The sequence below is a fragment of the Xiphophorus hellerii genome, chromosome 17 (genome assembly GCF_003331165.1).
Source record: "Xiphophorus hellerii strain 12219 chromosome 17, Xiphophorus_hellerii-4.1, whole genome shotgun sequence".
Classification (NCBI taxonomy): domain Eukaryota; kingdom Metazoa; phylum Chordata; class Actinopteri; order Cyprinodontiformes; family Poeciliidae; genus Xiphophorus; species Xiphophorus hellerii.
Genome location: NC_045688.1, coordinates 17,813,230 through 17,838,858, shown reverse-complemented (window position 1 = coordinate 17,838,858; position 25,629 = coordinate 17,813,230). Strand labels below are relative to the sequence as shown.

The window sequence follows — 25,629 nt, the reverse complement described above, 5'->3', positions numbered from 1 at the left end:
GTCATGATTTTGTTTTACGAAAAAGAAATTTAAAAAAAGCAAAAGTGTTAATTCATCTTCAAAAAATAAAGCTCAACATGTAAAAGTTACTTGTTTAGTGTTAGCCTTTTAGAACCTCATAATCTGAGTACCACAAGGTTCTATGTAAGGATCTCAACTCTTATGTTTTCACATTAATAAACTATCTAGACATTACCAAGATGACTTGTGCAAAATATATGTATAGTGTATCGTCATGAAAATGCTAATACTCCTTTAATGTCAGCTTGCTTTTTGAATAGGCAAATGTTGAAGTTTCATTGGGAATAAACAATCATTTTCTGTCTTTGATCTGTTTAGCAATCAGCAACAGTATTAAACGATTCTACTTGCATCACTGATCAGAGGAAAATCTAAAAAGTGAGTTAGGTCAAATAATAATGCTGTTTTGAATTTTTAATTTCATTTCTTGGCTCATATGTGAAAAGTGTCAAAAATGTTCAAAACAAATCTCATCTTCTCTGCTCTGATGAGATCATGTTTGGCTGCCAAATATGTGTTTGCTTGCGATTGTGTAACTGCTTGGGGTAATTAGTCCTGTGAGCTTCAAAGCCTGTGATGTCATCGTACAAACTCTCAAAAGCAAGAAAAGCGGGACCCGTGTACAATAAAGAAACAGCATAATCTTAGAAGCTTTTATAGTTTTATACATATTTTATTACACACTTCCAAACATTTTTAGTTAAATGATTTCAAAAGCAAGCAGAGCAGCAGCCACAACCAGGGGGCTGATCATGACCGTAACTTGCTTTCTGAACCATTTGAAAGAAGGTTTGTTGCAGTTTATCTTTGCATGTTTGACCAGGTTAGTCGACCTAGTGCTTTTGTCAGTTTCAGTTTATTTAACATTTATTTTTCATTGACTGTTACACTCATAATTTGACTAACAAAATAAATTGAAGCTGCGTTGTACATGTTTGACCAAGCTTGTGAAGCTGTTGGTAAGGTGTGCTGTTCTGGTGCAGATAGTTATTAAATCAGTGTGTAGTTCAGTTCATTTATGTCTGTCTGTGTTTAAGAAAAAATGGAATCTTTCAAGTCAATTCATCTGTTTTTCTGAATCGGATCGGTATCGGCCGATACTAAACCTCAGATATCAGTATCAGAAATGACAAGAGTGGATTGGTACTTCCCTTAAAACCATAAATCAAGTTTAATTTAGTAGGAAAACAGGAGGCCCAGACAGCCTCCTGAGACAAAATATAATCACTTATCTGGATAATATTCAGACAGAGATTTCTGTCAATGAATATGTTCATATTCTGCTGCTGTGATGTTTTCAGGAGTGGTGTAACATTGTGAGGAGGGCTGGTACTCACAGGATGTAGGCGATCACTCCGATGGACCAGCAATCCACCGCCTTGCTGTACGGCTTCTGTGCAAGAACCTCCGGAGCTGAGAAAGACAAAGACAAAAAGCCAGTAATTTACCTTGTGTTTAGTGTGGCATGTGACTTTTACATAAAACTGTTTTTTTTTGTTTTTTTTAAAAATACATGACAGTTTAATGGGCTTGAGAAGAGGGAAAACATGCAGACACATCATGTCTGTCCAAATGGAAATCACATGGCAGCTGGTTTTATGGTGGGAAAGCTGCTGCTGGAGCTCCAGGTTCTCACGGCTTCAGGATTCTACCTGACAGGAGAAAATTTTGTTTGTCCAGTTCAGATGTGAGCCTGAACCTCCCTGCACCTAGACATGAAGGGAGACGTGACACACGTTGGAGAATGTGTACACTATGGTGTTTACTGGCCCGTTCTGACTCACCGTGAAGGCCTGTGTGAGTGTTTCTGTTTTCTCGGGTTTAGATTTAATACGATTTTTACACGCTGAGGTCACGATTCCTGGTGGAATCTCTGCCAAAACTGTCTTCAGCACAGGGGTGGGCATTTATCGTATCACTTATCGCGAAGTTTCTTATCGTAATAAGAATTTTGGTTTATAGTTTTCTCAATCTGTTTCATCGCCAGCATTATCAGATATTATGTTCACTATTGTCTCCACAACAGCATCAATAATTTTTAGTGAATTTAAAAAATTGCTTTAATACAGTCACTTCTATAAGTAAGGGGTGTCCTGAAGAAGCCTGATTGAAATGGGAATGTTTTTCAAGACAGTATTTGTGTTGTGCCATGTGGTCACTGACATACAGTTACCTAAAAAAGAAGTAATAAATTGTTTTGTTCATTATCACAAAAGGACCACAAATATATCGCGATCAAATTTCAAGTCCACATCACTCAGCCCTGTTCAGCATCAGATATGTTGATGCAAATTCACTTTCCAGCCAGACAACTACAAAAACATGAAGAAAAAGCTACGACAGACTGCTTAATTTTAAAGAACATGGATCTGTTAGAATGGTACAATCAAAGTCCAGACATAAATCCAAATGAGAACTTATAGCTGGACTCACAAGGTGATGTCCACAGGCACTATTTGTCTAACATGACTGAGCTTGAGGTATTTTGCAAATAACACTGAGCTCAAAGGATGATAAACTTGCAAGAAGCTGAAGGGTACATGTAATGTTTGTGAGCTGTTATTGGCATAAATAAATCAGGGATAATAATCAGAACCCAATATGGAGTTTTTATTGCTTTTGCAGCAACACTTTCAGCTATTTTACAGCCGCTACATTTTACTTCCACTGGAGACGGCAACAGGCCGACCGGAGAGAATTGTGAATGAAAGTTTTGTGCAAATATGGTAAAAGAAAGAAGTGGAAAGTTCATAAATAGACACCATATGTCTGGAGTAAAAACGGCCCAACAAAAGTGATGTTTAAGACAGTGTGGGGGTTTGCGTGCGTGTGTGTGTGTGTATGTGTTTTTGAACGCACTGGAATCATGAGAACAATAACAAAGAAAATGTGTCAACAAAGTGTTTTTCAAGCACAACCCCAGTGAAGCCGTGCTGGGTTCCAGTAATCTGACCAGTTTTAGTAGTACAACAACAACATGGCTGGATTTTTGCCACACATTGTTTATGCTAGTTTTTACAATGTCTTCATCTAAAACAGATAGCCATTCTTTTTTACATGAATCCGAAAGGGTTCGCCGAACCCATTTCTCCTTCTCTAAGTACGTAAACAGAAAGCAACTGGACTCACCATTTTGTTTTCTGAAAATGCTTCATCTCCCATTCAAAGAGATTCTTCAGAGAACATGGGGTTGGATGAATCAAGGATAAGGTCAGTTTCTGTTTAGTTTCATATGGACAAGTTGACATCATCGGGCGTTAAGTTTGGGTCGTTAAATGACAACGGTCCCAAACACTGAAGCGAACGGACGGTAGAGTCATCAACGTATTTTTAAGGTGCATTTTGATAAAAGTTTGAAAAGGTTGATGGGAATGGCAAAGTTCCAAATAACTTTCTCAGTTTAGCAAGTTTTCAGGTTCGCTTGAGGTGGTTTTAGGTTTTTCTAAAAAGGAGTTAGTGCGGAAACACATTTGCAGGATAAGTTCTGACGTAGTGAAAGCCCCTATCCACTGGAAGGTCTGTGCCTTACCAGAGGTACGAAACATAGAACCATTTCTAAGTTCAAACCTCCAGCTTGGAGGGAAGGAGTCTCCATTTTTCTGAGATGTGTGGTCTATTCTAGCTTGCTTGCAGAGTCACCGTCTGACAAAAATCACACTTTGCATAGTCTGGCGGATTTGCTCCAAATCAGTAGACAGAAACATGGCTAATTTACTTTTTCCTTTTTTTTGCTTGTTCAGAATTTGCATGACATTTTGATGTAAACATAGCTAATAGCTGATAGTCTTTTAAGTAAGTCTAAACTTATGGGATTGATGCTTCCCACCACGTTCAGAACTAAAGAAGCCTCTCTAACAAAAAGTGAAACAAAAAAAGTTCAGCTGTGATATGTTCGGGATGAGTAAGGATCTACACCAATGTATGATCTCTTCTTCTGCAGTGCATGCACACAAACAGACAAGAATGGATGGCAAAATGAAGATATTTGAAGCCACCTTTTCACAGGAAGAAAACAGCACAACAATGACTGAAAACCAGAACGAAAAACCTGTGAAACGTGTCAGTGCTGGATCTTGGTGAGTTATTCTGGGGCACAAAGCAGTGAACAGTAGAGAGCAAGATTTCCTATAGGCTGGCGTGGTAGTTTATAAAGAGTAAGTCGAGGTCCTGGTTGAAGCATGGAGTGACCATGTAGTCATAGTGATGCTTTGATGAAGTCATTACAGCTGTCTTGTTAGCAAGAATGCTAGTATTTGCATCTATACCGGCAACTAAAAAAATTCCCTGGACATCATAACAAGATTATATTAATAAAGTGCAGATGTGATACTGTGTGGTTGTTAAATGACTGAATGTAATGTAAAGTGGTTTAAGTCCTCTGATGCTATACAATTACAGGCTATTTACCACTGACTGACATGTGATTGTCTTCTCTTTATGAGTTCAAACAGGAATATTGATTAATTAGGGAATGATGGGGTAAAAATGTAAATGTTAAAAATGAGGGAGGTCCGACTGGCTTACCCACGTATCCTGGCGTCCCACAGGCTGTGGACATGACGTCGCCACTGCCCTCCATCTTTGACAGACCGAAGTCACTTATCATGATCTTAGATTCGTCTTGTGGATTAAAATACAACAGGTTCTCTGGCTGCAGGAAGACAGAATGGAATAAAAAAAAAAAAAGCTTTTTCACATCCACTGCTTTCTAATGGATGAATTTAGACATCAGTGTAGAAAACAGAGGCTTTTATTGTCTTGCAAAAGCATTCTCACGCCCTGGAAATGTCCACATTTTGTCAAACCCTACGGTAGCCGATTTTGGACATGGAAGGAAAAAAATAAAAGCCCAACAGAAAGTCATCATTACAAGTTGAAATACTTGTAATGATGACTTTCAAACTCATAATTATGAGATAGAAAGCTGCGCCGTTTCTCCAAGGTTTGCTTCAGTATCTCATAATCATAACTTTGAATTTCATAATTATGACTGTTTCTCACAATTATGATTTAGAAAGTAAAAATTATGACTATCTCCTGATTATGACTTTAAAAGAATAGATGGTAGTGTCTGTTCTACTATATTTTAGTGGAAATGACGACTTCCTGTTGGGCGTTTATTTTTTCATTTCATGTCAGACCTGGGCTTCCATATAAACCTCATCATATTTGGTAGTATTTAGTATATAAATAAAACTTTACTTTTGGAAAAACTTTGTTGTGTCTTTTCTGGTATGTTAAAACAAACATGCGTTTCAAGAATATTTACAAATGAAAATCAAAAATTTGTACTACGAATAAATAAAATTCAATACAAGCATCAGTCCTTAGAAGACACCTAATCAGTAAACAGAGTGTCATTTCATCTAACACAACTGTTCTGTGAAGGCTTGATATTTATGTACTTTGTACAAGTAAAAGGACAAGAAATATTTTATTGCAAACACAAATCTGAAGTTTGGTGTGTACTTTGTATGACGTTCCCTTTACAATGCTAAACTCTTGACATAAAGAGTTGACCAGCTTTGCTCATTTTTTATCTTATCTGACCAGAACATCATTTGCTGTCACATTTTATTTCATTATCTATTGTTTTCCCATATTCTGTATTTATTCAGTACTTTTTTTATTTACTGTCACTATTCTTTGTCATACATTGATTTTTTCTCTCTCGCCTGGAGTATTTCCGCTTTGCATTGCCTGAGAAAATAAATCAAAGTATAATAATAATGATAAAAAATGTCACAGTAATAGAAAAAAAATTAAATAAATACAGAATATGAAAAAGTGAGAAAATAAATTTTGGCAGCATCTGTCCTCCATAGAGGCAAACATCAAACATAACTTCTTACAGCTTACAGAAAAATAATCTCTAACAATAATAGATCAATAATAGATTAGTTTATGTATTCATCTTAAGTCAGTTTAATAGACTGACTGCCTCATACCTGTCAAGCTTTGGGTTTGAGATTACAGGAAATTTTGCCTGGAGTGGGGGTTTTGGGTGGTGGGGGTGGGGGAACGAAATACGAACCTACAAACCTAATGTGGGGTGGGAGAGACACGACCAGTAGACCAGGGGACTAAAGTAAGAACCGGGGTGGGGAGGCAATATGGGATACAGGGTTTCCCCCAGTGTATTATAAGCCTGGCGACCCGCCATGCTTTACTAGCCCCCCACCAGGCTAATAGTTGTTTGTTTATGTTTTTAGGAAAATAAAAAGCTTTTCTTTTTTTTTTCCTTAAGCCGGATTGCAAGCGTCTCCGTAGCTCTGAGCATTTCACTAGCGGAGCAGATTTCCTCCTAAAAGATAGGTTTATAATAGATAGGTTTAGAGTTTATGCATTTAAAGACGGCAGCGCCTCTGCGCTTTGCCTCGCGCACTGCCGCTGCTTTACCTCAGCGGGATCGCGCGTGCCTCCTTTCACTCAAACTGGACACAGGCTGGCCTGTATAGATATTTACATCAACTTCCTGTGAGAAATTATGCTTCTTTGGAGAACTCAAGGTAAGAGTTTAAACCCCGCCGCGTTAGATCTGGTTGCGCAGCTCTATGTGAACCGCAGGAATAATTTGTAGTCGCAAATTCAGAGGTGCGTTGAGGGAGCGGTGAGATTTATCTTTGTGAACAAATAATTACATGCGGTGTTTACACCTCAACACGCTGCCCAGCATGTAGCAAATAATTGATATTCATTTTAATTGGATTTTTTGATTTGTTGTTTTTAAGACTAGTTGTGGGTTTAAATAGCGTTTCACTGGCGTTTTCCCGTAACATATAATTACCCAGTAATATTTTTACATTTCCTGTCTACTTAACATCTTTTAATACAAAAACACGGTGGATCGCCGGTGGACCGCCTTGGCGCTCCGACCACCGGGCTTAGTAAGTTTTCTGGGGGAAACCCTGGGATATTTACAGCACCTTCGTTCGTCACACTCAGAAACTCATCTACCAGCCTGTACCACCACGATGATTTCTGCCACCCGTTTGTTCAGACAGGTGTTCTGTTTATCTGTGCTATAAAATATAAATTAACGAAGCTTCGAGGCAGGTAAATTTTCCTCGAGGAATTTTAATAATCGAAGTACTCGAATCATTCGACGAATCGTTTCAGCCCTAGTTTGTAGTGTGAAAATATTATGAAAAACTTCAAAGAATTTGAATAGCTTTGAAGGAAAATGTGGTTTAGATGCACATAGTTTACTGTTGATTTGACACATTTTTATCAAAATTGGCAAGCTGCAACTTTACAACGTATAAAAAAAAATAGCTTTTTCTTCAAACTGTAGTGCTTTATTCTGCACTTTTTTGTTTCCAACAGCTGGAAGGTGACATGTTGACCCCTAATTTCTAATGTCAAGTGAGAACAGATTACTCCAATGAATTTTAAATGTAATAGGTGAATGCACATAACCATGTGTGTGTGTGTGGGGGGCCGGGGGGGTGTGCGCGCACGCGTGCCACTCTAACCTTCAGGTCCCGGTGCACGATCCCCATCTTGTGGAGGTAGTTCACGGCATCCAGGACTTGTCGGATCAGTGTGCTCGCATCCTTCTCTGTGTAAAATCCTTTTTCCACGATTCGGTCAAACAGCTCTCCCCCCGACACCCTGAGGCGAGAGAGATCATGATGATGATGATGTGTGTGTGTAAACAACTGGGGAAAAAAACACCAACAAAAAGATACCTACATAGCTGTCCTTTTCACTGAAATATACGGGGAGTTTATGGGTCAACACTTCAGGTTATTTATGAGGTGGAGAGGTTTCCAGTCATAGCCTGTGAGGCATGTGCAACAAACATACACACACACACACACACACACTCCTGAGCTAAAGCAAGCATCATGTTTTCAAACACAGCAATACTCTTCTTAAAAAAAAACAACTTAATAAGAAGCTGGGAAGCCCACTCCATGGTGCAGAGGAGTGAGAATGTCTAATCCTGGTTTCATTTGCTGTTTTAGCCCAAGCAGCAATAAACCAACCGCTCTTATTGTCTGCAGACGGAATTCATCTGAGAAAATCTCCCATCTGATCCAAGAAAAACTCAAGTTCATTTAAAAACTTCCCCCCTCTGGGAGATTCTTGCAATAACTGCTTTTATGTTTTATGACTCTTTGCCACATGAAATAACTTGTCCTGGTTTAAATGATACACATTTTATCCATGTGAGCTATGTTTTATCTGCTATTAGTCAAACTAATGGCTCCCCCTGGTGGAGGACAGTCTCTACGTCAGCCTGTGTATTCTGTTGAACTGGTCTTGATCAAAAAGGTCTGAAGGGATTTTAGTGTTCCTTTTAGGTTTATGCTTGATATAAAAAAAAATAAAAGAATGCTTCAATGTTTACAAAATCATCATTTAGCAAAGATGCCATTATCTTGAGAAAGTATTTGAAAATGGTTCTGGAAATACATGTCTGAAAAGTGTGGTGTGATTTACGTTCAGGCACCCCCTACTCAAATCAACTTTAACCAGATTTCTTGCTGCAGCAAAAGAAAATGATCAGCATGAGGCTGCCGCCACCATGTTTTACCTCGGAGATGGTGTGTTTCAGGTGAGAACAAGCAACCAGGAATTAAAGGTAACTCTGGAGGAGCTGCAGAACCACGACTCAAGTAGACAAAAAAAAGTCTAAGGTTACCTTCACGCAGCATGCAAATGTGACCTAAATCCAATTTGACTTCTTTTTCCGCAAGTGGAACCTAAATTGAATTTAATTTTTTTCTAAATTTGACCTAAGTCCGATTTTTTTTCCCCAAATGTGATCCTTTTTCACTGCAGCATTGTAACAAAATCCTCGAATAAACGGGAAATGTACACGCTCAAGTGAGTCCTTTTACTTCTTTTTATACGAATTTGGTAATAAGCATGACCATCAAACAATGCTAGAAAAACGATTTCATTAATGAAAAGAAAGAGGGGACACATCAGCGCACTGAAGCGGCTACAAGCTGCCCGCTATATTTAATAATCAATTGTTTTCCTGAAATCATAGTATTTTACCCGTCACTCTTTAATTTTTTACAATTAAACAACGAAACAGTCAAATCTAAGTCCATAACCCAGCCTATAAATCAAAAGAAAAAGCAATAGTTCATCAATAATAATAGTCCATCAAAAAAGTCCATAATAAGGCAATCCAAAAAAAATAAAGTTCCGTTTGCGCAAAAAAGAAACAACGTTGGGGCCCAAAAATATTAATCCGTCTTCGTGCACCAAAAATACAAGAAAGAAAGAAAAAAAAATTGGAAGGGTCTCACCGGGTCGGCGTTTGTGTGCCCGGGCGGTTCCCTTCGTCAGGCCTGGATCGCGAGCGCCTCGGGTCCGGTCAACGCTCCGTGTGGCTCTACCTTGCCTCCAGAAGACTTTTGACCCCTTTGTGAATTGCTCTGGCCACGCTTTTAGTCCAGCAGTCAGTTCTCTCCGGGCTAATCTTGCAAGCTCCTCGGACCGTCGCTCGGCGTCTCTTCCAGCGTGCTGCCACACCCCTTTCTCCTCTTAATCAAGTGTCCTCTGTTCCTTTTTATAAGTTCCGGTAAAAGTTGTGACCCAGATATATTTTTACTAAGTGGACTTTCACAGATAATATACATACATACAAGACATCCTTGTATACATATCAATACAACAAAATTTATGTGTATTTTATTAACCCATATTTTATTCTCGGAGGTTAATTTTTTTTTTTTTTTTTTTGGGATACCTTATTTCATTGTGATGTCACAGCATGAACAGACTAATTCCGATCTTTTAATTCCTCCCCCAAAATCCAATTTGTGCCACTTCCATATGTGGAACTAAATTAGATATATTACCGATTGTTTTCAAAGTGTCTGCAGTCTGAAAGGCCATGATACGCATTTTATCCGACTTATGAAGCCTAGGCGCAAGTTCAAGCTGGAAGACTTCCGCTCCACCCATTCCATCTAATTACTGCGTCATCTTCATCACTGGACCTCGACCCGCCTTCTCCAATCTTCAATCAAGCTCTGTTAAAAGGCTCCACACCCACGCCGCCAGTTGCTTTCCAGCTTTGCTCAAGTTGGTACGCGTTCGTCATGTCTGACTTCGAGTCCGATATCCCTCCTGGTTCTCCGGTCGCCTCTCGTGAGGGTCCGGCTCCCCCCTCCTCCTCTCCCGTCCGCCGCAGCTCTCGTTTGGCCATGCGCCCGGACCACCTCTCCCCAGCTTCTTTCCTTAAATCCAAAGGCGTCTCCCTCGCCGCTGGCCTTCAATCTCCGCAGGTTGCCTCTCTCGCTGCCCTCATGCTGTTCATCGACACCTCTCCGCCCTATATTCCTCCGTCTCCCCCTGCTCCCCCTTCATCGGTCAGCGGGAAAAGATCCTGCAAGTCCGTCGCTCCTCCAGCCAAGCGACGCAAGGGCCGCCCCCCCTCCTCTCAGTTGTCCTCTTGTTTACCTGGGCCTCCTTCAGCTCCACCGCCAAATCCTAATCCTCCTCCTGACGCTCCCGTCGTACCTCCAGAAGCCCCCGGTCCCTCCTCAGGTCCCCACTCTCTGCCTCCCCTCCCCCCCTCTTCTGACCAGGTCCTTGCGTCCTCTCTCGTCGCATCCATGGATTCTCTTCAGCGTTCCTTATCAGCGCTGTCCTACCAGCTTCAACACGGTGCTTCTAACATTGCGGTGGCGTCCTCAATCCCTTTCTCTGCCGTTCCAGTTGCCCCTCCTCCCTCTCTTCAGCCACCTCCAACGGTGTTCACCCTCGCTAACGCCCGGCCTGCGCCGCCTTCAGGTAAGTCCGTTTTTCTAAACTTTACTCTTGTTTTCTCAATCGCTCTGATTTTTCCTCGGCCATATCCTTCCCTTAACAGGTGCGGCTTATACGCCTTTGCACGCCAACATCTCTCCCAGACTGCGCTCAAAGATACTGCAAGGACAGTACATCAATTTAGCTTCCATTCTCCTTCCCTCTCCCGTAGTCGACCAAAGTATTGCTTCATCCGATCAATTTTCAGCCATCATTAAATCTTCGGATCCCCGCCTAGCGAAAGATTTGTCTATCGGGCAGTTCCTAGCCGCATTCAGTGTCTTTAGGGATGTCATCTGTTCAGTTTACCCTGAGCGCAGAATAGATTTGGATGCATATTTGGCATTGATCGCTGATCTTCATTTGCAATATGGTCGATCTCTATTTTATCAATATCACAAAGCTTTCGCTACCAAAGCTGCCGCCGTCCTCTCCCGCTCTGGTCTGAATCTCAACTGGTCTACTCTGGATACGGAGATTCTCATCATGCTTACCCAAGCTGTTTCATGCCACCTGTGCGGCATTTCGGGCCATCTTAGCACCTTCTGCCCATCTCTCCCATTTAAGCCAGGTCCTCCCGCCGCGGCTTCTCCGCCATCTCTTCTCAAAATCCCGTCGCAAGATCGTCACGGCAGACAGGTGCAGGTTCATAATAACATGCCTATCTGCAATAACTTTAATGAAGGTGTCTGTTCATTTCCCAAATGTGCTTTCCTTCACATCTGTAGTTTCTGCAGGGACGCTCATCCCAAGTCCGTCTGCCCCCGCCGCACCTTTCCCAGCAGAAACCGTCGAGGTTTCAGGAATTAGTTTTCCAATTTCTTTCGACTCCCATTCTAGTTCCCGAATTGGCTTTACTTTTACAGTATCATCCCGATCAATCATTCGTTAATTTCCTAATCACTGGTCTCTCCCAGGGTTTTTTCATAGGTATACCTCATCCCCCCGCTTCTTCTATAGTCATTCCAAATCTCCAATCAGCGCTGTTAGATCCGAGCGCCGTCTCCCACTTATTACAGAAAGAGGTGTCTAAAGGTTACGTCATCGGCCCCCGCGTTTCCCCTCCCTTCTCCCTCTTTCGCGTCAATCCCCTCGGAGTCGCGATCCGCAAATATTCAGGGAAAAAACGTTTGATTCTTGATCTGTCTGCGCCTCATTCTGGTTCCCACCCTAGCATTAATAGCCTTATCCCGAAGCCACCCTTTTCACTCTTTTATGCCACAGTAGATCATGCCATAGCGTTAATAAAGAAAGCTGGTCCAGGAGCGTGGCTGGCCAAAGCCGACATTACTGACGCTTTTAAGATCTTGCCCGTGCATCCCTCGCAGTGGCACCTGCTGGGTGCTAAATGGGACGAAAAGTTTTATTTCTTTGTCCGTCTGACTTTTTGATGCAGGAGCAGCCCCAGTCTCTTTAATTCATTTTCTGAAGCTCTCTGCTGGATTTTGCTAAATGTTGTCAAACTTCCCTCCGTGCTCCACCTCCTTGATGACTTTCTGCTTATAGATCCGCCCCACCCTTTTCCCCGTTCGCTCAGCAAATTGAAAGACCTTTTTCTCCGCGTCGGCGTTCCCCTCTCCGAGGAGAAAACTGTTGGTCCGCGAAAAAAATTGGAATTTCTCGGCATCTCTCTGGACTCGGTAAAAATGGTTGCTTCGCTGCCAGCCGATAAATTAGCTCGCATTCGTGAAATCTCCCAAGCTTATCTTTCATCCTCGACTCTTTCCAAGCGCCAGCTTCTCTCGCTGCTCGGGCATCTTAACTTCGCCATGCGCATAATCCCTCAAGGTCGCTCTTTTATCTCCAGGTTGCTCGACCTCGCTAATTCAGTTCCCTCTCTATTCGATCGAATCGTTTTGGATGACGGCTGCCGCTCTGATCTCGTTTTTTGGTCCTCTCTGCTTAACTCCTGGAACGGCATTTCTTTTTTCTATGATGACGTCATCCTCTCCGCTGATTCTGCCCAGTTTTACACCGATGCTGCTCCTTCCGCAGGATACGGGGGCTTTTTTCAGGGCAGCTGGTTCGCTGAGAAATGGCCTCTTTCGGTTCCTCGGTCAGAATCTTCGGCTTTTTATGAAATAGTCCCCATTGCTACAGCATGCTGCCTCTGGGGAAGCCAGTGGAAACGCAAGCACATTGTAGCATTTTGCGATAATGCCGCAGTTGTAGAAGCTATTAGTAAAGGCCGCTCTTCTTCCAAGTCTATTATGCCTTTTCTTCGTCGTATTACATGGCAATCCGTGATCAACAATTTCATCCTCTCTGCGCGTCACATTCCAGGTCATTCTAACGCCATTGCCGATGCTCTGTCTCGTCTTCAATTTCAGACCTTTCGTCGCCTCTGCCCTTCAGCCGACCTCCTCCCGACGCCTGTTCCCTCCTTCGACAACCTCATCCTGAATTAATCTCCCCTTCTCTTTTACCCTTGCTCCAGTTGGCTAACTTTTACATTAAAAATGGCCTCGCTCATTCTACGTTCAAATCTTACACCTTCGCCTGGCACAAGTTTGCAAACTTCTGCTCTGTTCACAAGACCCCACTTTATCCCGTTCAAGTTAGCTCAGTCATCGCTTTCATTACCCATTGCTTCGTTCATCTTAATCTGAAGCCCTCTTATATCCGCAGTCTCGTCGCAGGTCTAAATTTTTTCTCCCAACTTTCCCAGTCTTCCTCTTCTGTTAGGCTTTTTCGTGACAATGTTATAAAGCTTCTGTTAAAGAGTATTTCTAACGTTCGTCCTTCCCTCCCAGATAGTAGAAAACCTATCACCCTTCCCATTCTCATTAAGTTACTCAATACCCTTCGACTCAGTTCCTACTCTCCTTATCTCCAGAGCCTCCTCTCGAGTTCGTTTCTTTTAGCTTTTTATGGGCTCCTTCGTCTAAGCGAGTTCACGTCCCCAAATACCACATTCATCCCTTCTAGAGACTTAGCGGTTTCTGACCTCAGTTTCCACGTTAATTATTACAGCTTATCCCTCAAGCATACTAAATCTAAAGGCGCATGCACCATCGTCATAGCTCGTACCGATGGTCCGTTCTGCCCTTTTTTAGCCATGTTCAAATTCGCGCTCTTAAGACACAAATTGAGTTTTTCCTCCGAACCCCTGTTCCTAACCCCCGAAGATTTCCCCATGTCCTCGGCCTGGTTCCTAAAGCACCTGAAGCTACTTCTAGCCGCATCCAACCTCCCTCCTAGCCAATTCTCAGGCCACTCCTTTAGAATAGGAGCGGCTACATCCGCAGCCGCGCAGGGTATTCCCACGTCAACCCTCCAGCAACTCGGCCGATGGTCGTCTTCAGCTTTCGCATCCTACATTCGTCCAGACCTCTTAGCCGTTCTCGCAGCTCAACGGTCTCTCAGTGCCTAGGTAAGCACTTCGCCACTCGCTGGTGGTGGATGGTTCACCCCATTTAAGAGCTCAAGCCCTGAACTCATAAAAGCCCCGCTCATCCTCCCGTGCTGCCACTTTCAGGTTCCATTTCAAGCAATCCCACCTCTTGTCCCTGCCAGCTACTAACTTTATCCGGTGAGTTTACTCCCAGCTTCGCTTAGATCTTCAGCTCCCGGTTTCCTGGTGTCTTTCTTCCTGTCTCTAGTCTATTACTACCACCGGCTTTCTTTCACCGACTTCACTCAGTTCATTTTCTCTTTTCTTTTGGGGCGGCCTCGCTAAAATTCTATGTCTATCAGCTTACTCTTAGCTTTTTCACAAGTCTTTGCTAACTCGTATCCATCGGCGTCTCTTTCTCTCTCTTTCCTTTATGAGAATCGTAGCTATTCTTTTACCCAACTCTAAGCATATTCATAACCCCAGCTACCTTTTTCCCCTGCACGGCTCCACATCATCCCAGCCTAACGCCGCATCATGACAGTAACCCCTCAGCTGGCCTACATCTACCAGCCCAACTTCGCGTCACGCCAATAACACCCCGGCTGGCCTTCATCTACCAGCCCGACTCCACACCAGGTAAGTAACCCCTCAGTCGGCCTTCTTCTATTAGATGGCGCGGCGTCATCCCACAAGGTTTTCACTGCTATCCGTCACCTCGATTTCTCCCATTTGCATTTCACCTCTCGTAGCAAAGTCTTGGCCTCGGCCCCGGCATCTGCCCAGAAGTTTTGGGGGGGAGTATCCCTATTCAGCGTTGATGGGCTCATCTGAATTCGCCGGAATTCACTGCTCAAATCTCCAGCCGGGGCCCGAGCGCCAAAGAATTGTTATTCATTTTTTGTCAATAAATTTCCTAATCGTTTATTCTTTTCTGTCTGAGTCTCTCCAGATTGAAATGAAGCCTAGGCGCAAGTTCAAGCTGGAAGACTTCCGCTCCACCCATTCCATCTAATTACTGCGTCATCTTCATCACTGGACCTCGACCCGCCTTCTCCAATCTTCAATCAAGCTCTGTTAAAAGGCTCCACACCCACGCCGCCAGTTGCTTTCCAGCTTTGCTCAACCCACCTCCTCCCCTTCTCCACCAGCATTTCAAGTCGTCATCTTTCCCAACCTCCACCACCAGTGTCGGGCCCCGGGGGAGTATCCCTATTCAGCGTTGATGGGCTCATCTGAATTCGCCGGAATTCACTGCTCAAATCTCCAGCCGGGGCCCGAGCGCCAAAGAATTGTTATTCATTTTTTGTCAATAAATTTCCTAATCGTTTATTCTTTTCTGTCTGAGTCTCTCCAGATTGAATTGCCTTGATGTGAGAGCAATTCTGCACTAGAAGAAGCCACACATGGTAAATTGGGACATAAATAATGTCTGAAAATTACAATTATGAACTTATGAAAGAAGTCTGTATCAGCAAAGTGCATCACATCACAATCCCACCACTCTTAACTCCGACTCCACATCCAAACAAACTTTTTTATAGATGTTTCAGTCAATGCTCCACTCGCTGATAATTGTGCTTTTTTTTCATTAGCTTCCTTCATCTTGTTATCTAGTGACAATACTGTTGGTTTTCATTGCTGAATAACTTTAATATCAATCTGTAAATGGCAGCATGCATTATTACTTCCCTATGCTGCTCTGTAACATCTATATTCTTCTTGTTGAGTCATTCAGCAAAGACATATTCAAATCTCAAAGAACATGTAGCTGTAAACTACAGTACAAATGTAGTTCTATAAACTATTGACTCCAGACGGGTTAATACAAATTACACCTTCAAATTTCTGTGTAAAAATACCCTGTTGATTTACTTCCTATTTACAATTTTGTTCACCTTTGTCTCAGTATATCACAAAAAAATCTCAATAAAACACGGTACGGCACTTTGATATAAAAATACAAAGATAATTTAAAAACAGTTTCATTGCTCCAGGTTATTTTTTAAGCATTGCCTCTATCTCCAGCATATTTTAAAACTAAGCCTCTGACAACCACACACGCACAAAAAATGCATTGAACACAGACAAAAAAAATCACCAAGGGCAAACCCTGCCGCCTTTAGCATCTGTTAGGCGTCGTCATGGCGACAGATCAGATTAGAGCTTATTGAAGTCAAACTAATGAAGTTTCTGGAAAAGAGGGGGATCAGAATTAACTGCTAATCCTCTCTGTGGCTCTTCAAAGAGGACAGTCGTTTTTCACTAGAAGCCTTGTCTGGGAACGACAGGAAAGGGATAAAGCGCACACACATGCATTCTTGTACTTGTATCCAAATGAGAACTTTGAGTATTGACTTCTCTTCATTTTAGTAACTGCATTTATGTCTAACCCAGACATTTTACTTAACCCTATCCTTAATGTGTGTGTGCATGAATGTGTGTGTGAATGGGTGAATGATTGAATGTAGTGTGAAGTGCTATGATGTCCTCTAGACTTGACAAGTGTAGATCATTTTTTACCATAAACCAAAACCTAATTTACATCAGACATTTTAACTTAACCAGCTGAGCGCATTCCAACTGAAAAAAGTGAGGACAAGGAAAATGTCCTCACTTCCCACAAATGACCTCTTTTTGTTTGTGAAATTAGTTACAAATGCCCTCTATATGTACCATAAACAAGAACACACACACACACACACCCCTACACACACTTATGCACAGACTGCAAAAGGGAGATCAGCCACCAGGCTGCATGGTTGCATAAGCATTTGCGTAAGGAGAGCATGGCAATAAGACAGGAACTCCCACACAAGCCTACATGCACACTGAAGCAAGGACGAAATGACACACACAGACGGTCTACACACTTCAACAAATAAAGTGACAAGTCATGGGTAAGGCATTTAAAAAAATTGGACACTTTAATTAGAATGAAAAAACTGAATTTAAAAAAATTATTGATATGCATTTTAATTGTATTTTTTTAAATGTTTGCCTTTTTTAAGACTATAGCTGGTGTTTACGTATTGTTAAAAATGTCTTCCAATAACATGTTGATATTTTTCAAATTTTCTGTCAACTTTAATCTTTTTTTTTTCTTTTTTTTTACCTCTGAAACATGGTAGGTTGCTGGATGAGTTCCCTAGCAAGTTTTCTGGGGGAAACCTTGTCCTGTATAATATTACATAAACTTACAAAATTTTCATTCACATTGTCTTTGTTTTTTTTCTTAGTTGTGGTGAGTAACGTTTGTTATCTCACCATCACAGTTGGGCTCCAGACATATTATTAGGTATTTTTTCAACTGCAACCAAACAGTGACAAAAACCTGATTCCTTCTTCTTAGATTAAACGCCGGAACTGTCCATCCATCCTTCCTTTTCATCGACTCTCCATTTCCCCTCTTCTAGCTGATCTGGTAACAGGCACGTGGTCTGAATGCTCTCAGGAGAAGATGGTTGTGCATCATGGCTGACAGCGAGCCTTTATTTGTGTGTCCATGCATGTGTGTGTACGGGGGAGAGAGGGTTTCATCATGGCAGAGATGAAGGGCTATAATCACACCAACAGATCCAGGTCTCTGACCGGAGCTGCTGCAGTCATTAGCTGCCTTCAGAGGCCACTGCTGCACTCAACACCGTCCACCTTGGCTTTCTTTTATCAAGGTTGTGTTTATTCACACACAGTAATTATTTCATCAGCATGACATTCATAATCTGTGCAAACATAACCTAATAAAGCAGCTACAGGGATATTAGGCAAAGGTTTTAATAACTTGGCCTGATTTAGGCGTTCGCTGCTAGGAGTCTGTCTATAAGCTAACAGAATGTAATGAAATCGCTTTTTAAAATCTCTTCATGAAGAATTTGAAAAACACTTCCAATAGGTGACTCTGAAGTTTTAAGAGATTAAATTAGAAACAGTCTCCTCTGTTTATCCATCACTGTGTGGTTTAACCCAGGCAGAAAACAACAGGACAGGGCTGAGTTCCATCCAGGACTTGTACAGGTCAAGGGTCAGGAAAATGGCACCTAACATCTCTGCAGATCCCACACATCCTGGACACAAACTGTTTTGGATTTACCTTTAGGTCGGCAAATGGTTTTTATACTGACCACAACCTACATTTAAAACAGGCATTTTGTGTGTACATACACATACACGAACATGTCTTTCTTTATTTTTTTTCCTCCAACAGAAATCCAAAGTTACATTTCTTTTTTGTCCTGGCCAATAAAGCCATTCTTATTCTGTCACAAAATGTTCATCTTAATACAATATTTTTTGATTTGTCACAAAATATGTACAGTTAGTTCTAATCACTGGAGAAGTATCATAAAATATTCTAACATTTTTCATAAAGAATCAAGAATAATAAAATAAAGATGTTTTGTTCAGTTTACTCGCAATAAATGTAATAAAGAAAATGGGAGGTCTATAGGAGTTGTAGCTCCCCTTGTGGTGATAGGAATGTATTGCAGCCTAATCAGATTATAAAACAAAAATGCCTGCATACGTGTTGCGAGCTGTATTGTTATTTTCAAGAGAGAAAGAAAAAAAAATCTCAGCTGAAACAGATTATCTAGGCATGCACAGAAAATTTGGGCCAATATTGTAAATTAATACGGTTGTTATGGTCAGTAACTAATATTACATTACATCCCAAGGAATGTCTGCTTCCAGTTTATGTTCCAGCTATCATGCGGACTGTAGCACAGCCATTAAGTTAGGAAAACTTAATATCTCATTTTTGAGACCCATATATCACCATGTCCTCTCTGTCCTATCCTTATTTCCCCCTCTTGTACTTCTAATTATCTTGTATCAACTCAGTTGATAATGTATGGTATTGATTATTAGAAGTTAATAAATTATAGTAAGTAAATTGTGTTATTTTTTCATGTTATTTGTTCTTGATGTATGCAACGTCTCTTGTAAATGAGAGAATGAATCTCAAGATATTTTCCTATATAAATAAGGGATTATTGAACAGATGTCAAAGAAAAACGTTTCTTTGAAATCAAGTATTTTTACGCGTTATGAAGATAAACAGGCATCATTTCTTATAATGGAATTTAAATTTTTCTTTAATTTATTTTACTTTTGATCCTAAGGGTGCTGCTTGGCATAATGAGAAATAAGACATATTGATGATCTTAATTCTTTTACTCTGCTGCAAATTGAGATATGCAAATCTCAATTTGCATATCTCCAGTCGCTCTGAGATATTTTTCTAGCTTTAAATGAAATGTCTCTGTCTCTAAAGTTATGACTTTAATAACACAAACAACGGATTTCAGCTAAAGCGTGTGAAGCAACATCGTGATATTAAACGCTGAAACGAAAGCAGCCAACTCGGGACTGTTTCGAGGCAACCCAGGCAGACCACAGTTAGAATACTAATGACTGCATCGACAGAGATAGCTGTCCAACTTGAAATACTTTCATCTGGATTTTTTTTTTCTTGAAAGCCTGACTCCCTCCTCCTTTTTCCTGAATGGATCTCATCTTTAACATTTAATTCACAACAAGCAGCATTCATCTAGAGTTGCAGTGGGTTTGCATTGATTTCCATCACAGCGCGGACTGATTGGCTCCCTGGGCTCGGGGTTACGTAAGACAGGCTGCGTTGAAGGGCAGCGGAGGAAAGAGCGCATTGATCCGCCGTGCTGCAATTACACCAAACGCGCTCGACAACCCTTGCTCCCTAAATGAGATTTCTGGAAGTTGTGGGGGGGGGGAGAAGGAAGACTGACATTTCTGTAAATGTGCATAATTATAACAAACGAGGCTACTTATTACTTAGAGATCAGAACCAGCGCGGTAATTACAGAAGCTCGAGGACACGGTTTGGCTGTCATCTTTTATTAGAGAGGATAGACAATGCCTCACGATTAAACCGCTGCACACACACTACACATACTACAATACAGTATGGTGATGAAAGTAAGAGCAGACTGCAGCACTGACACTGTTGCTTCCCTCCAATTCTCTCACTGTGTCTTCTATATTTCAACATCGGTCTACGCATAAAGCATGAGGGCGCTTGAACATTACTAGAGGAAGAAGGGGAAAGAAAAAAGATATGTAATGGAATAAAATAAGCTGCACAACTACAAGAATCAATCAACAAGTCAAGACACTCAAAGAGTCTCAGATTATGGATAAGCCCGTCTGAGCAATGATTTATGTTCAGATTTAAGCTGCACTCATGTACTTCATGTCAGTACAGTAAGCTCAGATATGTTAAAGGGTTATTTCAAACCTTCCACTATTATTACTACAAGAAAGGAAATACAATTTTATACAGAAGTATGTGTGTTCCTAGCCTGGTTATCGCCTTCCTACGCAATTGTGCTCGATTCTCATCTCCCTTCAGTTCTCTCTCTGGGATTTCTCTCTTTGAGTTTGACTTCTCTGATTTAATTTCAACTTGGCCAATCAGCGAACATTAGAAGAAAAAGTTGTGAACGATGATGTGGATTTTCTGCGCTGTTTTAGGATTTTTGTCTCGTTGGCAATGGCAGCGGAGGAGGTGAAGCCATTCTGTCAGTGTTGGTTACGCTTCCAAATATTGAGCACTTAAACTTGGAGTAAGAAGAATGTTTAAGATATTTTCTTGCTCCTAAAGATGTTCCTGCCCTACACCCCACATGGTTGTTTAAAGCATACACAATTTCCAGTAAGCTTCATTGAGCTGGCACATTACTTAGGTCACGGCTAAACGTTAGCGGCTAAACTTCAACAGAGCCACACCTCCAGCAAGACTCGGCTGGCATGTACACATGGAAATGTATCCACTCTGAGACCCAATTTCAAAAATGCTACTTTCTGGAGTCTCACACCCCAGATCTGTGTGGACGCACAGTTTAAAAGACAAAACAAACTTTTGCAGATATGCCTAAAGGAGTCTCTGTATGAATAGGGTCTTCGTCACTCCTTTTGCCTTTTGAACCAGTGCTCAACTGCAATAGTGGGGAAAAAAATATCATCACTAAATTGCTCCAGCATCAATAGACAAAGTTGCTCTTGGGAGATATTTTGATGCTATTCTCTATTCATGGCAGAGTTTTAGCGTGCTTTCACCCCTAACAGTCCGGTTGACTCGGTTTGATTGGGGTAAAAAATTACAACATTTGCTCCACTTCCAGCTGGTATGGTTCTTTCACACTGCACTGTGTAAAAATAAACCAAATCCTTTGAAAGACCTGTTCAACCCCTCGCCTGTAGTGGCACTGCACCAAGAACCACTGAAGAAAACAACAGGAAAACCTTTGAAGAAGAAACTGAGTGCAACTTCCTTCTTCATGAAATAGAAAAATAGAATAGAGTCGGATTTTAATTTCGTCTTTGGCAAAAGATAAGCCATTACTCCGGCTAGCGCTAGATGTGAGCATTTGTTTTGGTTGTATTTACCCAGAATGCCATGCACTATAGTCTGCTTCCTATATTTGGAGCGGCCTCCGTTCTGCTTGGCGTACACATGCATTCGAACGGTACCACAGTTCACTTTTTTGGTCACCACTTCCCCGAGTTAAATCTTCCTCAGAACAATTTCCTGGTATCTTCTTGGGTGTCTTAAAGCTGTTTTTGCAGCAGCTAAACATCGCTCCTGGAAGTTCCTGATGATTCAATAAAACAAAGCTTTTGGTGCAGTCTTAAGAGTTGAAGCAAAGACATAAAAACAGCACGTGTTTGCTTGGAGGTAGCCATGGTTTGCAAAGGAAGAATGATTTCAAGCAACAACTCCTTTAAAGTAGCCGTTCTGTCCATCTGATTTAATCAGAATGACAGAGTGATACCAGCTGCCTGGTCTTCATTAACAGTTTCCCTTTAGCTTATTGTCAATTAGTGGCTGGGCTTAAGCACAGTTCCTAAGAGGTTTTCATGATTGAAGTATTTTTCATTAACTTTTATTACCTTTGCGGCTAACTGCATTTCATTTGATTACTCCTTATATTTGTACCAGTTACAAACTGCCCCCATAAAAACTAGAGCAACAAATGAGCGAAAAAACATTCTCAGTCTCAAACCTTTTGATTACAACCGGAGAAATAAAGAATGATGATGCGTGTTTGTAATACTACGAGTGCTTATTGGTGAATCGCTAATACAATATGTTTGAGAAAGTTTTGAAAATAAATAATTTTGTCTCTGCTTACATAATAAAGGAAAATTCAGCAAATTCTGTCACAGCACCTACTCTGTTACACAGCGATGTAACTTTGACTCTGTTTGTGATATATATAATTAATGATTGATTATTGCAGGAAGGTTCCTTAAATTACAATGTGTAGTTGGAACAACTACACATTGACTAACAGTAAGAGTCTAACACAACAGTACATTTAAAGCTATTTGACCACAAATATTGAATTAAAGCATTGTTTCTTGTCCTCCCCAGTATGTTGACCATCTTAAATTGTGTTTTTTCTTAATATTAACAATCCAAGTCAATTTTGTTAAGCATTAAGTGCTCTATTGTGTATGAAGTATACAGTATCCATCATGTTATATAATGTTTGGATGGGGATGAAGTGGGTAAAATTGTGCTCCTACGTCAGGACAGGGTACGTTTTGCTGTGACATCATGTTGTTTTTATTGTTGTACCATATTTAATGGTCGCCTGCCCTCAATAAGTCAAATAATTCTTCACTTCAAAAAATAGGCTGGTCAACCCTGATGTTGGAGCTTTTGGTATGTTGAGGAGCTGAATCTTCATTAATGCAGATAGAGCGTCTGAATAGTGCATCATGAGATTAACCAACAGTATCACTGGGCCATTGCTCTGATATTTCAGTCACACTTCCATCAAAATCCATCCAGTAGCATCTCTGTGTGTATGCATGGGGTCTAGGAGTTGCAAGCAACATCCATTCCCATAAACTTTTTACCTAAACAAATCAAGACAGCCAAGTTTCACAACATATTGCCTTGGATGTCATCTTAGGTTTAATAAATGTGTCATGAAATGCGGTGGAGAGGTGGTGAGGCAGATGCAGAGGACCCAGGTTGTAGAGAATGATGGTTGTTTAATGAAGAAATAATTCAAAGGTCCAGAAATCCAGGCAGCACAGATGAACTGACTAAACTAAGCTCAGAGCTGGTAGCATCTGGAGACAAACAAAACAAGCAGTCAAACAAGACGAGGACCCGGCAAAGAACATGGAACACAGGTGACATTAAATACACAGAGGGTAATCAAGGAATGAGACACATCTGGGAACAATCAAGGGGTAGACAGGACAACACGGAGACTCAAGACACAGAAACCCAAAAATAAATACACAGAAAAACTCAAATCAACACAAGGAAAACCAAATCCTTACGAAATGTTTAATTATAAACATATTTGAACTTTCAGTCACCAAAATAAATAAAAAAAAAAGAAACAGATTTGGCTCGCAAGTCAGATTTGGTAGTGTCAGGTCAGGGTGTAACAAAAATAGTCAGAATTAAGTTTCAAAAACTGTGATGGATGCATCTCAATTTGCATACTGACAGAAACTTAATATATCAATTTAATTGCCTGGCAGTAGCACCAATTTACACAGAGAGTGTTTTAACAAGGCAACATGAGAATTCATGTAGAGGGAGCAAATGATTCCCTTAACATTTCTGCCAAAACCTCCGTGAGGAAAATATGGTTTCATTTGTTGCTTACCTATCACAATCCATTTATCACTTTTTTGGAGTCTTGCAACAAAATATTGCTTAACGTACATTTGAATTGTGCAGCTGAATGACAGTATAGTCTGCCTATGTCTATTTCTATAGTAGATGGGTAGGGAGTGGATTGAAATAAAAAATAGGAGATGATCAGACTTAAAAAAAAATTATTTAATTTGTTACAAGTAATCAAATTAAGTTTATCCAAGTAAATATGTTAAGTTTATTAAATTGTCATGTTAAACAAACATGAATAAATTAAGTTTGACCAACTTAATTTGATTACATGTAACAAATTACCTCAGTTTTTTATATGTTGGAGCTCCATTTTCTTTTTTTCAGTATGTATTTTAGGTATTCTAAAATACACTTATTGTAAGTATTCTGTTGGAGCTGGAAGAAATACTCTGGAGTTGCACAAATGGCCAGTGGCTGGCTGAAAAACCGTAACAAAAGAGGGAAAGGTGCTGTAAGTATCACATCTTTGAATTTGCACATATTGTCATCTTTAATTTCATCCGATTACTGCATGTTAAGTTTCATTCATTCATATCTGGAGAGTACAAAACATGCTCGCAGCATTCATCCGTTTCCCCTCTTATGAACTGAAATGGTGCCAGTTCCTGTCTTAAGCAAAAGAAAATTCCAACAGCCTCATTTTTCGATGTTATTCTGCAGCGTCAATACCCACCGCTTACCTTTGACCCTGTAACTATGGAAACTAACCCATGTTCCATTAACAGATGGCGACGGGGGACAAAAATGAACATGGCAAGTAATAAAGAAATGCAAGTAAGCCAGAGGGAAAGCATGAGGTGATAGAGACGGAACTAAGGTGTGAGGAGAAAAAAGGAAAGAGAAAAGCAATGAAGTGAAAGAAGGGACAGATGGTGGGAGACAGGAGAGGAAAGAAGACGTAGAGATGGAAGACAAAAAGATATGCTCTCTGTCTCCAACTGTTTAACTACAGAACTCCAGAGCTTTTCATTGGAAACATCCGGACATCAGAACATGTACAACCCTGATTATCTCTCTGATAGTGGAAAACACGATGAGGAAACAACAGCAGCCTCGGTTATGAAAACAAAGGAGAGCACGCATGGACCCAAATGAAAGACTCGTTCATTAACAGATGACAGAGACACAATGATGGACAACAAAACATTCTGGGTTTTGTTGTCCAGTGATGCATCACTTGATTTTCTGATGGACGCTGCATTGACCCTATAGCGTTCTAACGCAAGCCAAGACATTCTGGAAACACCATGTGGGAGGATCCGCATTAGAAACGGAAATACTTGGTTAACTGGGTTTAGCATTGAAGCTTATCAGCTTAGCTAAAGCCACAACCTTTGGAGGATCGTCAAGAGAAGGACTTCAGGTGATGTAACAGTTGGCTGAAGGAGTGATATAAGAAAATTTGATTTGCACCGTAAGGACTGTCTGAGTCACAGAAAATGCAACAGGTACTCAAGAAAAAATATCCAATGAAACGGTCAGTGAAAGAACCCATCACTCTCAACAGTCAGAAAAGACATAAAAGAGAAAATTTCCTTCCATCTAATCAATACGATTGCAAAAAGATCACAAAATTGTCAAATAGTAGAGGGAATGATCAATGTGAAAAGATGGGTCTGATGAAGACACAGCTTTTGTTTTTGAACAAAACATATTTTTTGTACAGTATTTAAGTGCAATACAACCTTTATTTACCCCTTATTGTGAGGGTGGACTTCTCGATTTTATGAAAGGTGGAGTTGGGACACAGACATGCTGTGGCTGTACTGATAATCCGCTGACAATGACTTGTAAACAGCTATGC

At 40.9% G+C, this 25,629-nt stretch overlaps 2 protein-coding genes across 4 annotated transcripts in view; one reads left to right on the top strand and one right to left on the bottom strand.

Annotated features, from left to right (window-relative positions):
* Nucleotides 1-25,629, bottom strand: part of camk1da (calcium/calmodulin-dependent protein kinase 1Da) — an 84,395-nt gene that overhangs the window by 7,146 nt on the left and 51,620 nt on the right. Inside the window, exons 4-6 of the mRNA XM_032589597.1 lie at nt 7,497-7,635; nt 4,546-4,672; nt 1,359-1,434 (exon numbers count right to left, since the gene is read on the bottom strand). Of these exons, the coding sequence (XP_032445488.1) occupies nt 1,359-1,434; nt 4,546-4,672; nt 7,497-7,635 (342 nt within the window). The remainder of the gene's footprint in view (nt 1-1,358; nt 1,435-4,545; nt 4,673-7,496; nt 7,636-25,629) is intronic.
* On the top strand, nt 9,906-15,461 carry waslb (WASP like actin nucleation promoting factor b). 3 transcript variants are annotated; one of them, XR_004342671.1, is made up of 3 exons: nt 11,866-14,170; nt 14,276-14,329; nt 14,655-15,461. XR_004342671.1 is itself a non-coding variant. In XM_032589588.1 (2 exons), the coding sequence occupies exons 1-2, from the start codon at nt 10,089-10,091 to the stop codon at nt 14,657-14,659; spliced, it is 699 nt and encodes a 232-aa protein (XP_032445479.1). In that variant the 5' UTR covers nt 9,906-10,088; the 3' UTR covers nt 14,660-15,461. The 3 variants fall into 3 exon arrangements, 2 of the variants coding, with proteins under 2 accessions (XP_032445479.1, XP_032445478.1); XM_032589588.1 differs by lacking the exons at nt 11,866-14,170; nt 14,276-14,329 and adding an exon at nt 9,906-10,782; XM_032589587.1 differs by lacking the exons at nt 11,866-14,170; nt 14,276-14,329; nt 14,655-15,461 and adding exons at nt 9,906-10,782; nt 10,862-11,838.